The following is a 16,996-nucleotide window of genomic DNA, read 5'->3' on the forward strand; positions in this document are numbered from 1 at the left end:
GTGTGTTTTTGCCCCCTGTGCTCTGCAATTGCCAGGAAGAAATTGGGCCTTGAGAAAAAAATGTCTGGAATGTTTGTAAAGCTTATGTCAATTTCACGAGCTGGGGAGAAGAAAGCGCGGCCACAAAGAGGGGTCACCCTGGTGAGAATAATGTCATTACATGTTACCCAGACGGGTACACGCCCGTCCGTGAACACTTTCCCCTTCAATGCTCTGATGTGAACGCTTAGTTGTGAAAGGCCAAAGACTCCCTTTAAATCTCTTTAACCCTTTAGTGGGAATGCATACTTTTTTTATTACATATGATTATTATAAGACCGTTTTTAAATGTTTTAACCATTATGCTATACATTAAAAAACGTTCTACTCATAATATAGAATATCGACAAGAGTTTAAATTGCATTCTTCAAGCTTATGACATTTTTATAAAGTCTACACACCCCTGTTTAAATGCCAGTTTTTTGTGACGTAACGTGAAATCATTTCAAAATCCCACCTGACCTGTACAAAAGGTAAGTAAAATGTAAGATGCAAGACATTCCACCCTGTGATAACTGGTGACCGAGCTGCTTGAAATGATTCCAAATTAAACTTGTGTTAGCACACCCCCTGCCACCAAATAAAGTATCTCAGTACAAAGCAAAAAAACTACAAATGTTCTATTTGACTTTCCCGTGTTACATAGTATGCAAATATACCCACGTAAATTGTATTATTCACATTTACTGATTGTGTACACTCGCATAGTGCATTACATAACTCACTTGTGGCTATTTCAGTTGATTCAAGTAACTAAGTATGTTTACTACGAATAAAAAAAAAAAAAAATGACTTTATTGACATAACACTATATCACTAACGAAAGAGCCAAAAGGGAAATCTGGCTTGAGTCATAAAGATAGATATCTTCCAATTGAACCAGTCTGGGGAATTATGGGAACATTGTCAGGGAGTCATACAGACATGTCACCCCAATCCCCTTTTGAGGGGGCACAGCTGCCCCCATCAGAGGAGGGGGTGTGAAAAGTTTGAGAGGAATGGGAAGTGGGATTTTGTTGGTAATGTATTACACTCCCAGAGCCCTGGGAAAGAGTGTATGTGGTTGGGCTGGTGGTGTCGGGGGGTGCAGCTTGGGCCTGTGCCAACATAGTCACTGTGCCAAAGAGCTTGTGGGAAAATCAAAAAAAGCAGGTTGCTTCTTTGCTGACGTGCCAACAAAGACGCTGTGTCGTAATCTGTGTGAAAGAAACTTCCGTACATGTCATTAAAAAAGGCAGGAGAATTGTAATATACTTCAAACTTTATTGACAGTACATGTTTACAAAATGCTTAAACGGAAACAGAACAGATAGTTAAATCGACGTAATATTGGAATTGTATATAATCGGATTTTAGTCCGTGTTGCTATATCAATGTAAAATATTTTTTTTATTTAATCCCTCTTTGTAAAATTACTTATTGACGTGCAAATTCTAAGACTTTAAAAAAATCGAATCTAAGTCTGAAACATAATTTAGCATTTAGCTATTTAGTATCTCGTGCTAACTCAATTCCGTCTCTGTTCTGTTTGGTTGTTGATACTTTGCGACCAGATTTGTTCTGTGACCAGCATAGTGCGGGGGGGGGGGGGGGGGTAAAGCTTCTGTCCTGCCCAGGATGGGAAGCCATGCAGAGGAAGTACCTCGCATGGGCCGCTCGTCAAGAGGCCCTTTGTTTTACGAGGTTAATGCCTAATTGATACGGGCTTAATGAGAACAGGGCTCGCGGGCTCGCAGTGTGTGAGCCCGGGGGCCGGACAGGCCGGCCGTAATTGGAACGGACAAGCCTTGTGTGCCCCAGTGCGCCGGGAAGGGATTTATTGGAACGCAAGGAACAGCTGGAGAGAGTGGGAATGGGGAAGGAAAGGTGACAATGATGAGGAAGAATGTGGAGCCAGTGGGAATTTGGGAGGTTGGGAATATCATGAGAACCAAGTCTGGTAGAATGGCAAGTAAACAAGTAGTAGTAGGTGTGTGGAATTAGTAGTTGGGTCAAATTTAAATAGGTGGCGAGCGAGGTAGAGATAGATCATTTCATCTAGTGCAAAATGCTGTAAAAGAGCTAATGGACAAAATTGATTTAAGGAAATTGAGGTGTGATCTTTGCCACAAGACCAATTAAAATCAAGGTCAATGTACCATCGTATCAATAAAATGCAAAACTCCTCCATGTTAACCTCAACTGCAATTTTCTCCGACACCTGTCTCTTCTTTTTGGACGAGTTGTCTTTTTGGCTCTTGCTTTTGCATTCGACTATTCATGCAAAGAGTCCCCCCAGCTTCTCTCCAGACAAGCTTTCAGCACCCGGACTGGAGAGGCACTAAAAGGGTGGGGGGGGGCTGTTTGATGGGGGTAAGGGGTCGCTTGCACTTCAGCAAACCTTGAAGAATCGGGAGTGAAAGCTATAGAGATTCTGGGTGGCTGCATGCAAAAAGAAATAATGACAAGTAAAATAATAACAAAAAGAAGGACGAGAGGGGAGGTTTGGAAGGAAAGCTTGACTCAAATAAAAAGTAATTCAGAAAAGGAAAGAATCGAGGGTGAGAATAGTAAAGCCGAGATACAGTGAGGGTGAGAAAGACAGACGGGGGAGGGATGGACCCGAGCGAGTGAGAATGAGGCTGAGGGAAGGAAGGAGGAGAGAGACCCCTCTGCTTTCCCACACTCACGCCTGTTCCCACACTGGACCTGGTTAATCCCGGTCTTAATTGGAGGAGAATTCCAGCGCACATGTTTGCTTCGGCTGAGCGAAAGGCAAAGCTGGAAAGATTGGCCGGATACTTTGGGACACATCATCTGTGCATGTTCCAGCAAATGTAGCAGTTATTTATAAAAACAAATAGAGGATGCTGAACATTATTGAATGTGAAATCCTCTTCAATCCTTTTTTTTTTTTTTTTTTACGCCCACAGAAAGCAACGACTGTAGATTCATTTTAGAACTAAGCATCATTATTCATTTATATTTCACAACCATTCTCACGTACTTTCCAGTCAGTATTAGTTGACGCATTTTACCCGGAGGCTACAAAACAGGTAAGGGGAGGAGGGAGTGCAAGGAGATACTAGTAACAGAACAAAACAAGCTTGATTGGCAGTTTCGTTCCTTCCTACCTCTTTACTCACCAACAAGTCGTACAATAGGAGGTAACTTAAATCTCCACAGTGCGGGACAGTACAAAGGAACTCAAGTGACCTATCAAGAAACCTTCTCATCTTTTAATCCAAATTCTTGTGATTAGGGGTGTGTAGACTTTTAAGATCCACTGTAAATACTTGTTGGGCCACCGTGAGTTGAAATCTGGTTCATTGGCCACAATAATGACACGCTTCAAATCTCGAAGTGGCCTTATTAGTGTTTTTTGGTTTTGTGGTCGGACCCCTCTGCTGACTCACGTCCGCCTCAGGGATGGCAGCTGTGAGGAGTTTACCCCTTCATCATTCACTCCCTTAGCCTTTCATCAACTATTTTGGCGGGAACATTCCCCAGCACGCTTCTTTGACCCCCCCCCCCCCCCCCCCCCCCACACTCTTGGGCCACCTCCACGCTGCTCCCCTCGCACCATGTCCACTCTTGTCTTGATGGATTTTCGGTGCACATTTTGGAAGGGATTTCAGCCATCTGCAGCCTCTTGAGGAACAAAAGGGGCCTCCTCACTCTTCTCCCTTTACCACTTCACAGGGATAACGTGGCCACGTAAACGTGCTGCTGCTTGTTTTCCATTCTGACCTCACCTCTCAGCCCACCCTGGCCACATTGAACTCGACCCCTTTTTCATAAGTGGCTCACTTAATGCATAGGAGTCAATAGAAGTCCACCTGCACAAAAATGTGCAATTTGTAGTCCACTCACTATTCTAGTATATTCCGTGCGTGTTTTCCAGCGGAATAATCAGAAGATTAGATGGATGAAACACATCATCCATCACCGTCAGTTTTCCTGCAGCTTGACGGATGGAAATGATTGCATGGCCGCGTCACAGAATTCCCAGCCTGCGGTTCCAGCTGTCCGAAGGGTGTAATGGGAATCCGGGATGCCAGTGTGCTTGCGCTCAGCTGGTGGCGGCTGATCTGAGGCGGACACACTAGACTTGTCCTGTTTGGTTGCCAAGGATACAGCTGTTTATTCGTCACTATTAATCAACCATATGCTGAAACGGGACACAAGCCATTAAATTCCTTCCTTCTGTTCTGGAGAAGATGAATTGTCACATAATAGTTTAAAGATTTAGAGGGATTTAAATGGCAGGGGAGGTTTCCCTTTTTTCAAACTTCTTCATTGTGCTTTTTTTCACCACAGTGCCATCTGCTGGATTGAGTGGGGCAATGCCCCAATTGCCCCGATGCAAAATGCCCACTGGTGAAATTACAAGCCAGTTTCTGGCCATTTTATTTCGAACTCGCCATTCAAGAAATCAGCAAGCCCGATTTCTAATCCCAAAGTGTCTTCTGTCAATACGATTGCGCCACGCTGATGCGTCAGCTGCACTTTTCAACTTGCCCTTAAAACTGACACACACACAATTCGCTCTCACTCACACACACACAGTCAGGATGGAACGAGCGACTGTGTGGCACCTCAGCTCAGACGTGCCTGCCACGGCGCTCGCTTCATGGCAATTTATTGCTTCCTTGCTCCTGAAAATGGCAGAGCCAGGACAACAGAATTCCAACGTCTGTTTTCCAACACACGCGGACACACACACAGGTTCACACACTCCCTAAATCCTGCTGGCCTTCTAGTTGTGTGCCTTTCGAGGTCGTATTCATGGCTACTCAAAGTGACTTATGTGTGAGAAAGGTTTAGCCTTGAGCTCAAACTGAACCTGAAACACTTTGAGCTGACTTTTTCCACCCTTCAATTCATGTTTTGGAATGGCAATAAAATACACACACGTCAAAAGTGTTTTCTTAAAGTATATTTGAATAACACAGACTGAGAACATAAAAAAACAAACATATAGACAATAGTGACATATTTAGATTTTCTTATCCACATATTTACATTTGTTTGTATTCACATATACACAGCAAATGGGCACTTAAAAGTCATTTGGTACGATCTCGTTAACGATGTAGTGCACATAAGAAAACATTTGTCAACTTCCCCCGCCCATTCTTGATTTGCTTTCTCCATTTGAAAACATTTTGTCAACAGTTCCATTGAATAAACTTATTTACACGTGATTGACAAAAACAGTCAGAATGGGACAACGCCTTATTATTTCTGCTTACAATATCGGTATGCACATATATTAAATTCTTAGCTGCACGTCTGTGCTACATATTCTTGCTTTTTATATTTATTTTTTTTATTTTTTGGTTTTTTAGTGTTTGCAGCATCACGATTTGTTCCCTTTCTTTCACTCAGTGCAATTTCCTCTTTCTTCTAATCTCCTTAATACCAGCAATTGTCCGCTCATGTAACCAACTAAAACTCGTTTGACTGCCGGGAAGTATCCTGTGTCCCGGCTGAATTCATTTCCGTACATTCCCTGAGTTTCAGTGACTCTCAATGAGTCTAAATGTAATTTTTGTTGTTGTTCTGTAAAATTGTATTCATTTATACGCTCTTCATTTTGTAGCTTATCTCAGAAATGTCTTTGTCCTATTAGATTTCAGCCTCTGTGTTGCCGTGTCAATTTAATCTGCCTTCGGAATCAGTAGTGCTCCATTTGATATAAGTGGGGCAGTATTGTTTTTTTTGATGGCCCATCTGGCTGAAATAATTTAACCCCTAACAAACTGCTTCAATTCTCCATGGCAACCAGGAAGCTGTCGACACAGCTCCACGAGTTGTTATTGCACTGAAATGGCTTTTAAGAAAAGTCCATTTTTTTTCACAGCCCCTTTTGTGTGGTTTCTCCCACAGGTTGAATGAAGCGGGCCGACCCGGCGTTCCACTCCGCCTCGGTTCTGCATGGTCGACAAACGGCGACAAACTTTCAGTCTACAGGAAGTTCGCATGGAATCTGCTGGGCCGCTTTGGCGGTGGTGTAAGCCTGCAGGAAGTCCTTGTAGCGAGGGGCGCAGCCCAGCCAGGCCTCGCCAAAGTGGACCCGACCGGTGAAGAGGAAGCTGCCGGGCCCCGGTTTGACGCCGCACTGCAGAAGGGTGCGAATCTCCCCCCGGGCGGCCATGCGACCGTTACCGATGAAGAGGGCGTACTTTTGCCGGAAGACCTTCGCGGCGCTGACCTTGATGACGGCGGCGCGCAGGTTCTCATCCTCTTCCACAGTCCTGATGTTACCTCGCACCACTGTGGAGAAACAAAACACGATATAAGTTGTCACCATGAGAACAGCTAAACCCAGGTAGAATGTGTTTTGTTCTCTAAAGCCATTTTGTCTGCTCATAATCTCAATAGTTCTTCTATGTAGATTCTCAAGTCATCGCCGTCATGATCATGCACTAAAATTGCATGGAGGCAACTGGAACCTTCTTGAATTTTTATGAGCTGCCCTGGTGGAAACCCTAAAATTAGTGGTGAGTCTTTTCCTTCCATGTCTCCTTCCTAAAGATGACTCGGTTTCAATTTGATTTTAAATCAGGGCCAAAATTCCCAATATTAGGCTTACCAAAGTCGCTGGTACACACAGCCATGAGGATCTCCGTGTCATTGCAGGGTCTGCACGCTTCTGAGGATGAAACAGAAGGAGAATCGGTTAGCGAGCTCGCATAAATCTTTAAAAAAAAAAAACACATACCGTGCATACTAATAAGGGAATCAAGATGAAAAGCACATGCTAAGGAATGTGCGCAACAAAGCTAGGGCCAACCGCTAACAGGCAGCTGCTACTTTTACAGTTGAGGCTTTATAGGTGCACAGTCTCCACTGCACATTTACAGGCCAAACTAAACCCCCCCCCCACCCTAAAAAGAACTTTCTGGGTGTCTGCAATCACACCTCGACAAAGCTTCCAGGGGCCAAAAGAGAGAGAGCAGGGCTGGACTTCAAAGATACGAACCACAATCATGGTCATAAAAAAAAAAAAAAAAAAAAAAGAATGACTTTACTTTAAATAGCAAAACTAAAGCCAAACCAGGGAATTTAAGTGTCGGGCGGGGGGGGAAAGACACATTTTAATAGTTCTTGTGGTTCACTGGAGGCCCTTATCCCACCCTACACATTCTCCACAGTGAACCCCCTCTTGATAAATGAGATTCCTTCCTCTCCAGTCCCAAAGCAAACTTAATGTGATCGGCTAAGGGGGTGGGGGGGGGGGGGCTGTCGGTCTCTGGCTGCAGACAAGTCTACCCACAGCGAGGCAGCTCAACAAAAGAGCGGAGCATCTCAGCTGGGGAGAGGCCTCTGTTACCTAGGAGACGGCAGTAATCCCAGAATGTTTCAGCAGCATGCATTCAAAGAGCTGTGGACTCTGGAGAAAGCCCCACATAGTGAGCTTTTGTAACCCCTCCCCCCAATTCCCTTTCTCACTCCCTACTCCCCACTTTTTCTGCTCCAAACCAACATGCCTTTAGTCTTGGGAGAGTTTGCCCACTTCCTCCTGGAAAATCCAATCAACCCACAGAGGCCTGCTCGGAATTATCAATCAGGCGTTATGAGGTTTTGGGGTTACTTTCCATCATGGCTGTTGGGTTAGACACGCGCATTTCTTGATCAAATAACAGGAGCGGGATTTTAAACAGTGTAGCGAAATCCTCAAATCCTCGTTTCCCATTGAAAATGTCATTAATCCGTTTCAACCTTATCCCAAAAAAGCAACCAAAATTGTATTTTAATCAGGAAAAATAATTCTAATATTGTACTCAACTCCTCTCTGCTTATCAGTACGGCACTTGTAGTCAGTCATTCTTTGCAAGAGGATAAAGAATATATGACTGCTTACTTATGATATTATATATTATATTGTCGTGTTCAATTTGTTCCATAGCATGGCAAAATACTGTATGTGCTATTTAGCACTAGCATTAAGGTAGCAGCCTTTTTGGCCTTCACTTGAACAACTCACCAACAGTACTGATCTGGTTGGAGTCAAGTGACAGTCGGGCAGTCCAGTCCCCCCTCAGCTCATATCGGAAGGACGCGATACGCCGGCTGATGTCTTGGTGAGGCGTCGCTTGCATAAAGAGCGCCACCTTCTCCCCTGGCTGGCGGTTGAAGCAGCGCACCCTCGGCGGCGGGGACGACTCGGGCCGGTCCCCGACCAGCAGCTCCAGCACACCGTCCCTCTCCAGGTAGAGTTGGGCACCGTGGAAATGCTCTGAGGGCTTGACGCAGGCCGTGATGAGGCCCGAGCCGCCGCCCGCCCCGCCCCCGGGGCCTACCGCCACCGAGGGCAAGCGGGGGGATAACGTGAGGCGAAGGGCTCCTTTGGGGTACAGCCAGTCCAGGGTGCCCTCGGAGCAGTGGAGGGAGATCTGCTCCACGCTGCCTTGCTGCTGGGACAAACCACTGAAAAGAAGAAACAGGAAAATTATTTGACCAGGAAAACTGTAGCCAATTTTAAATCGGAGCTTCAAACCCAGAACAGCAAAACTGTGAGATGGAAAAGCCAACCACTATGATACCGTGCTGTCACTTAAAAGTCTGACAGGTTAATTGGATTGCTAAGGTCCGAGGTGAGATTCAAACCCAAAACTGCGAGACAGAAATGCTAACCACTAGTACACCATGCAGCCCATTAAAATACAAATTCAAACTTTAAAGTTAAATTTTTTGTCGACCTGACATATTTAATATCATTTAATTGTTTTTTTTTTTCTATGAGCTGTCCAACTGAAGTCACCACGTGTTCCTTCATTAAAATTCAACTTGACAAGGGTTCTTAATTAAGAACGACTGAGGCCGCCTGTTGGCAAGTTTGCGAATCACAGCCCTGCTCTCCACATACAACCCCTCCCCCCCTTCCAGAATATAACAGTTGGAATATTATTCCTAGTCCAACAGTGCATGAAGAGTGCATGCTCGCAAATTAATCCCCTCAGTCTCCTGTGTGTCTGGACCCCTCCTGTCGTCAAACCCCTCCACCACCATGAGGACTTGAAAACATCTAGATGGCCCCTAATGGCCAACACGTCTCAACTTGTTGCGGTCAGACAAGCAGTGTCTTGCAACATTTAAACCAACCACCTGCAGCACCGATGTAATTCAAAAATAATAATTCAGACTAAATGAATACTTGCCTCCCTCTCCAGCTACACTGATCCTCCGAATAGTTGCACAGGGTTGCGTGGAATAAAATCCAAATGGTGTAAATCCCCAAAAGATGCATCCTCAAATATAGCTGATGCAAGCTTTAAAACAAACTATATCAAATAATCCAAATAAGAGCTCTTTTATAAAACCAATCTAATGTTATCTGACTTCACAGCCATAGTGTTGCATCCTCTTCAGATAAGAGAACTTGTCTCCTAACCGACCGACCCGCCTGTCTGTCTGCGCCACACTGAGTCAAGCTCCAAAGTTTATTCCCCCCTAAAGAAAGTTCAGCCACCAATCAGAAGCAGAGGCAGGAAACTTTAAACCACTCTCACAAGTGGGAGGGCGAAGGGTGGAGTTTGGAGGTGGGGCACTCACAAGGGACTCAGGACCAGGGGGTGATATGGTGTGACCTGAAGAAGGAGTGCACAAGTATGTTACAATTCTCCATTGTGTTGGCCCCCACACTGCATATACAGCAAAGTGAAACAATGCCAGCGAGCCGAGTCTTCCTCCCTCTCCCCCAACTCTATGTAAATGTAGTTTAAAATATTTGATCTCAATTTGTGTTAAGTGATGATAAACATTTCTAATCTTATTTTCAGATAAGTGCCACAGCGTTGGTGATAGGCGGTCCGGTGAACCCCCCCCCCGAGGTATTTAGAAGCAAATGAAATATTCTTTTGTCCACCTCCATCCATTCTTAGTGACTTTTGGGTGTGCGTGATCAAAGTCAAGGCCCGTTGATGGAGTTATGACAAGGCCGCTGGGCCGGCACAAAGGCTCATTTGCAGAAATCCAGCTGCTTTATTGTCTCCGGCGGGATGGAGCTTTGGTGTTCCTGCGGGTTATTTCAAAGCACACCACAGACAGGGGGGTTGCAAAAATGAATCCATTAATGTCAAAACTCGGTGATGTCAAGCGATTGCGTGGATTGACCAACCTGACCGAATTTATCAATGTAGCTCAAATACAAACATCCTATAGAAAAAGAAATATTGTGATCTGCACATTTTATTAACAGAAACGATTTTCATTATCTATCCGTATCTAATAAAATTTTACTTTCGGTGTCTTTTCCACTCTACGTCCAAAACAATGCTGCTTTTGATGGCACACCGAATTCCCAACGTGGTCTCACCTGCACGCCAATGACAAGGTCTTCAAACAGCGTCGCTGTACGCATACGAGAGTTGCCGTTCAAGTGTGAGACGTTTGTGTATTTGCTCAGTGTTCTGTATTCCAGTGTGTGTTTGTGCGAGTGCAAACATGGGGAGGATGTAGTAACAGTGTGGTGTCAACAGTGTTTATAGGACCTTGACATGTGTGTAACTTTCCCTTAGCACTTCCTCATGCTGAAACATTTCCCAAAGAATCGTTGTGGGAAGTTTTGCTGTGGGAAAAGGATGGCTCGCGGGACACGTACGTCCCCCCACACCCCCTCCTTTGTTTTTGAATCAGGTACCAAAAATGGTTTTCAAAATTTGTGTAATATATGTAGTTGTTTTCCAGGAATTGGTTTATAAAAATGTATTGCTTTTATTCACTGATCTCGATGATTTTTAATATAAATAGGTCATTTTTCAAATGTTTTTTTATATACGCAAACCAAAAAAAATTCAAATAATCATCAATTGAACTGATTTTATTCATTTTATTGACATGTAATTTGTGAATTAGTAATAACATTCATTATGACTAAAATAAATTAGGTTTATGAGAAATATATTTTCTGTCATTATTGTGAAACTAGACTGGCCTTGCCTGCTTTAAAAATAATTTGCGGCCCTTGAACTCAAAATGTGATGCTGGTATTGAGAATTTCATTCAACGATGGAAAGTGAACATTCAAGTTAGGCTTGACTGTCTCCAATTCAAGTGGATTCTTGCGCAACATTTCAATACGGCCAAGTTGAACTTGCATCATTTGAAAAAGCGTCCAATGAAAACTTGAGCATTTCCCATGACTGTTGGCTCGCTTCCCATGGCACATCAGGGCTAATCCGTCTGATCTGGCCTGGCTCCTGTTTGTTTTCCAGCACTGAGTCATCTATCTATCTGCTGGTGATGAGATCTTGTCGCGCCGCGCCGATAATCAGCATTCCTGCACTTTGCTGGCAAACCTTGACTGCTTGTTTTGCGTCTTTTTGTTTGACTTGCTCGCTTTGGTCATGGGAAAGCCAATGAAGGTTTTTACATGACCTTGTCATTTTTTTTTTAAATGAATGAAAAGCCCATTATGTTCTAGCCTACAAAAAAACATGTGTGTGTTTTAAATCCATTTTTATTCCACTTTCCAGAAATTGAATGAACATTGTGCTGCAGCTTGCCTGGACGCCTCAGTTTATCTCAGATCCACACAGAGGATAAAGAATACATGACTGTGAGTACTGTTTCCTTTCATGTATTAGCCATAGCAGGAAGCCAGATTTTTATTGTTTTATTTTTTTTGTCTCGCCCCAGTAACTTGGGACTTGGAGGCTAAGACTTATGATTTACTCCCACCTCTGATTTTTACTCCCAAGCCCCCCCATCGTGAGAGTCACATGTGAAAAATGACACCTACTTTCTCATTGCGCTTTCTCAGGATCTTGATGCGCGTTTGTTTGTTTGACAGTAAATTTCTTTTTTTTTTTTTAGGGGGGGGGGCGAGTACAAGTCAGCAGATAAACAGAAAGCCCGGATGGCAAACGCAGCTGGAAACGCACAGAGACGCCATGAGAACGCCCCCTAATGCTTTTCCAAACATGTAATAGATCACTTAGCTTCACTGTCACAATACTCTCATGTCACCCTGGTGTGCTTTTTATCTTCTCCATTAGGATCCCACCTTCAAATATCCGATTTTGGAATCATTGTGGTAAATGTAATGTAATCAATGCTAGTTTTACTTTACTCATTTAATCCCATTCATCATTGTTGTACGGAATATTTCAGTCTCTTGAAAACTACTTTTCCGTTCGTGGCCTGCGCTGCTCTACCCTTTGACTTTTTTCCCCACTTTATGCATCCGTCAGCTCTATATATAACCTAATTATAGCGTCTGGGTTCAGAGGTCACAGCTGTGTGCCCCCGGGGACAGTCCATTTGTTGAGTGAAGGGATGAGGCAGGCCGCAGGTGTCCAAAATGAACACAAGAGGCGCTTCATTTAAAAACAAGCCAAAAAAAAACTATTCTGCATATTACAAATATGCCACCGGAGCGATAATACGCCGAAGTAAGCGTTTCTGTCATTTTTGTGAGAGGTCATCCTGAACATCATCATATCGTTATCGACTTTGTTTCATTTTGGAGGCAAACCCGCTTGCGCTTTCACTTCCCGGCTCTCATTGGAAACGTCGACTCCCCATCCCGAGTTTTGGAATCCAGCTGAGTGTATTGTTATCTGCAAGCCAGCCTCAGGCCTGCCGGGGGTCTCGATAGAGGCTGTTGTTTGAGCCCAGCTGGGTGTGGTGGGGGGTCAGACAGAGGTTCACCACTGTCTGCAAAGTCTTTAGCTTTTTAGAGAGGCCACCCATCCCCCGCCACTGCTTCTAATTGGCCGGATCAATTTGGAGGGAAACTTAACTCAAGACGCAGGGTCCCTCTAAAAATTGACAATGGCTAGTCTAAGTGCTTTGCATATGTCCACAAGGAAGACAGATGTTGGCGTTGCCCACCACGTCCACATTTGAATAGGGCGTTATCGAAGCACAATGGCGAAGACGACAAAAGCTCGGAATTTTGGCGCTCAGGCCAGATGCATCATTTTGGCGGGCAAAATCGGTCCTTCAATTGGTCCCATTGCAAATTGATTATTTAAAACTTCAAAGTCATCTTCATTTTTAGTGATTGTGAAATCTATTTGTGTTTATACCCCGGCCCGTAGTTAAATCACATTTTATTTATCTGACGGGTGCACACTATCTTATCCAAAAAAGGCTTCTATTCCCTCTTGGGGCATTTAATTTATCTATTTAAAAACAGCTTCCAAGGCAAGACAGTAAAGCATTTTATTATTTTTTTTATGCTGACTTGGACTCATTTAAGTGTCGACAAATTTCACCCTTGCACACTCAAAGTGCAACAAAGTGCAAAAGCCCAAAAGAATGCATGCTCAGTCTTTCCTCCTTTTGTTGCAGGACTATTCTTCATCTCCTCCTCCTCCTCATCCTCCTCACAATTGAGTGCGGTCAGCAAAGGTCATCCTGGGCCGTGCACAATGTAATTAGCCTTCCTGCACACATGCACAAACAGACTTGGAACGAAACTTTAAGACCCCCCTCCTTCAATAAGACCCTGCACTGACAATGGACACATGCCAATGCGCTGACCTATGAGGGCCCATTAGGGACACATTTCGGAATTACATCTCACACACTACTGAACTACCAAATTTAGTAGTGTGTGTCCATGTGTGTAATGCTGAATTATATCCTTGATGGCCCCTCATACTAACCTTGACTTCATCCCCCTGTTCTAACATTACACACAGTCGGGTCACATTTCATGCGGCAAAAATTGATAAAGAACTCGACAGCTGCTCAATCTCACCATTTTTCCCGTGGAGAATGCGGACGGCGGTCGGCGTGACGCTCGCCGCCGTTCCCGTGGGTTGAATTTCATTTTCGAGACTTCATAAAATTATACGACTCTGAAATTTGCCTCGTGAAACAATGCACGTCGTGAAATTACTTTTACGACCACAGTATAAACAATGTATGCGTACTCTATCTATCCATCGAGCTAGCTAGCTAGTTAGCGCGCCATCGTGACTATATAACTTATCAATATTACACGATTGGAATTGAAAGTAGCGACTAGAAATAACACAATGACTCTAATCCTTTTTAAAAAGGAATTTGGGAGTGAAAATAAGAAGATTAAAGCTCGTCATAATGATCCTCCAGATGATAATTCACCTTTCAATGGACACTGGCTGTGAGCGTAATTGCACACCAAACATGAATGTGAAGCCTCCGTTTTATGTCGCGCTATCTTTCATCAGCGCCATTCAGTCTACTTTGGTGACCTAAACCGCATCCCAAAGCCCCCACCCTGCCTCTCCCCGGCGTTGTCTTTGCTTTATTACCACCTGCACCTCCAAACAAAACAAAAAAAAATCACCCGCGGCTCATCATTGTTACCTGTCTTTTTTTTTTAGGTGCATCCACTGGTGCTTCCATTGTTAAAAGAAAATGGGGAGCCCTGGGGTGACTCCCTGTCTCCACCGGTGAGTCCCCCCCCCCCCCCCCCCCCACCTGTCTCTTTCTTCAGGGGTATCAGTTCACTCGTCCCTCAGGGTGTGTTGGTGTTTGGCGGCAACGTTCTCATGCAGGCAGGTGGATTTAAAAGCTTTCAACAGGTGTGGACGACAAGTATACACACACCTAATATATCTCGAAACAAACCGGATAACATTATATTATTCAGTTGCGTTTCACTTTGGTGCGAAGGAAAAGCGGATGCAAAAAGGAACAGAATAATTGGAGCATGGAGGATTGTCCCGAATGACACATTCATGCGTGCACACACACACACACACTCGGTCTGGCGGATTTTGGGCCTATCTGCACATGTATGCAGGCTAATCAGGGCCTCTTCACCGACAGAAAGCAAAGGGTCACTCGGGGTGAGATGTTTGTGATGGAAATTTGGACGGCAGGCGTAGGAAAACAAAGCTCGTAGACAGAACGTTCCGACATACTTTAATCATGACATAACGCATCTCGGTTTTGGGGGAAAACACGTCCCTTGATCAGGATAGCGTAGTTCCTGGTATTAGTGAGGCAAAGTTAGCTGATCGTAGTTATAAGAGAACTTTGGGAGGTGCAGCGTCGAGGCGAGTGCATCGATTGGAACCTCCATGCTACAAGGAGGAATCACAGAAGGAAACTTTTTAATGGTGCTTCGATTGAGCGGCTCTGAAAGCTCCACCTTTGACCCGCCCGCCCCCGCCAGTCCTCCAGACCCCCAAAGTCCCTGAACCATTGCGACTCCTCCTCTCCTTCAGGGTTCGGTGCTTGTCATTGGTCATTAGTCAAACCCCTCGCGCTGATCTGATTAGTGTCCAATTTGGAATCTGCCGACAACACACTTCCCGGTTGAAGACCAGCCGTATTCAGTGAGGTTGAGTTTGAGAGTGACAATTTGATGACTTTATAAGACGTACCACATGATACATCAAAAAAGTTAGAATTGCATACATGTCATGCTCACACACAATTAGCCCCAAGCTCATTATGCATGTCTTTGGCTGGGGGGGGGGGGCATTGGTGACCCTGAGAGCATGACCCAAGGGGACATTCGGGAGTTAAGGGTAGGAGGTGGAGGGAGGGGCAACAGTGCGGTGGTCCAAGAGAGGGGGGCAAAGTAACTTCTGGGTGCCCCTGCTGATTGCATTCACAACTTTCAAGATTCCTCATAGATTGTGCAAATGTTAAAGAAGTGTTATTCAAGTGAGCCTATATCTTGATTATCTCAACTGATGTTTCATACGAGCCAAAATAGTCTTTCATAAAAAGTCATCGTACGTCAAACTTTGGATTCACTTGGCAATATCCGTAATCTGGAAAGGATTTAAATGTTTTTTTTTCCTCCCAATCAGAAATTAAGATTTTTTTTTTTTAAAGATAAGTAAAAGATGTGATGAGAACTTTCCCTCCGCATCCCCAGCCGAAGTCAGTCCCAAGAGGTTTGATTTCCCTCCAAAATTTTAACTCCATTGTAGACGAGTCCCCCTCCTCCACCGCATGCCAGTCAAACCACAACAGCAGCCGCCATCCAGCCCCCAAGCCGCCACATATCAATCCACGCTGTGTGTTTTACGAAGGTGCTGTGCATGTGTGTGTGTGTTGTCCCCCCACCCCCCAAGGGCTGTGGAGGATTTCTGTAAAAACAAAGCAGCTTTTTCAAAACAAACAAAGCTTTTTAAATGGAAGTCATTGTGTGTGTTTTTTTTACAGGTTTCATGCGAGTGAGCCAGTCAACTTGCTGGAGAGGAGCTGCAATCATCTTGTAGAAGGAAGGTGTGTGTGACTTTTGCAACACTTCTCCATTTTTGTCAGGAAGGAAAACAGGTAAGGAAATATAACTAATGATAAACAGTGAAATAACACTTTTTTTTTGGTTTCAATTATTTTAAATTTTCCTTTTCTGTTTGTATGCAAATGTCCTCTCCTGCCATGTAAAGGGCGGTTGCAAACTTTGTGAGCAGGTGTTAAACATTTGCATTTCTTTTGACACATTTATCCAAAAGGTAAACAGTTTGCACCGTGTCGCTCGTGTTGTGGGTAAAACAATGGAGGCTAATTAGCGGAACCACGCGCGCTTTCTGAATAACCTCAACTTGCATCATTATTTTACGTCGGCGTTCATCCTGCATTCAACCATTTTTGCAAAGAGTCTATGAGCCTCTTCCTCTGTCAAAATGAGCAAACCCACTCAGCAAAGGGCCGGCCATATAGATGAATGCTGCTTTTGTTTTGCCCATTTGAACCTGAGAAGACTGTGTTCGTCCTTTTTGGCTTGTCAGGCGCTTTTTTTGGCACCATAACCAAACGGGAAAGCGACTACGGCTCACATAGGGAGAATCAATCAGGAAGTGGCTGCCTTTGAGCTGTGCCAGAGGAGCTGGGCAACTTCCTCATCTTGTTGCCAAGGTGACGGGAACCTCAGCCAGCTGGTGCAGCGGGTTTGAAGGGAGTGGAGCGGCAACGGCGGTTGGGACAGAAGACACAATGACGACCGGTTTAAATGTAAACACTTGAAACGACTTTGAATTCCTTCTCCATGCTGCCAATCTATTGCGATGA

At 44.4% G+C, this 16,996-nt stretch overlaps 1 protein-coding gene and 1 long non-coding RNA gene across 2 annotated transcripts; one reads left to right on the forward strand and one right to left on the reverse strand.

The window, feature by feature from the left end:
* Positions 1-4,943: 4,943 nt before the first annotated feature.
* metrn (meteorin, glial cell differentiation regulator) lies at positions 4,944-9,470 on the reverse strand. The gene is made up of 4 exons (XM_037277950.1): positions 9,187-9,470; positions 8,013-8,455; positions 6,618-6,677; positions 4,944-6,298 (listed from the first exon to the last, which is right to left on the reverse strand). Exons 1-4 carry the CDS (start codon positions 9,273-9,275, stop codon positions 5,985-5,987), a joined length of 906 nt encoding a protein of 301 aa, XP_037133845.1. The 5' UTR covers positions 9,276-9,470; the 3' UTR covers positions 4,944-5,984.
* A 981-nt stretch (positions 9,471-10,451) lies between these two features.
* Positions 10,452-16,211, forward strand: LOC119138201. The gene is made up of 5 exons (XR_005101096.1): positions 10,452-10,663; positions 11,503-11,585; positions 13,325-13,406; positions 14,347-14,415; positions 16,148-16,211. It is a non-coding gene; the product is annotated as an uncharacterized LOC119138201 (long non-coding RNA).
* Positions 16,212-16,996: the final 785 nt, after the last annotated feature.

Source organism: Syngnathus acus, chromosome 19 (genome assembly GCF_901709675.1).
Source record: "Syngnathus acus chromosome 19, fSynAcu1.2, whole genome shotgun sequence".
Classification (NCBI taxonomy): Eukaryota; Metazoa; Chordata; class Actinopteri; order Syngnathiformes; family Syngnathidae; genus Syngnathus; species Syngnathus acus.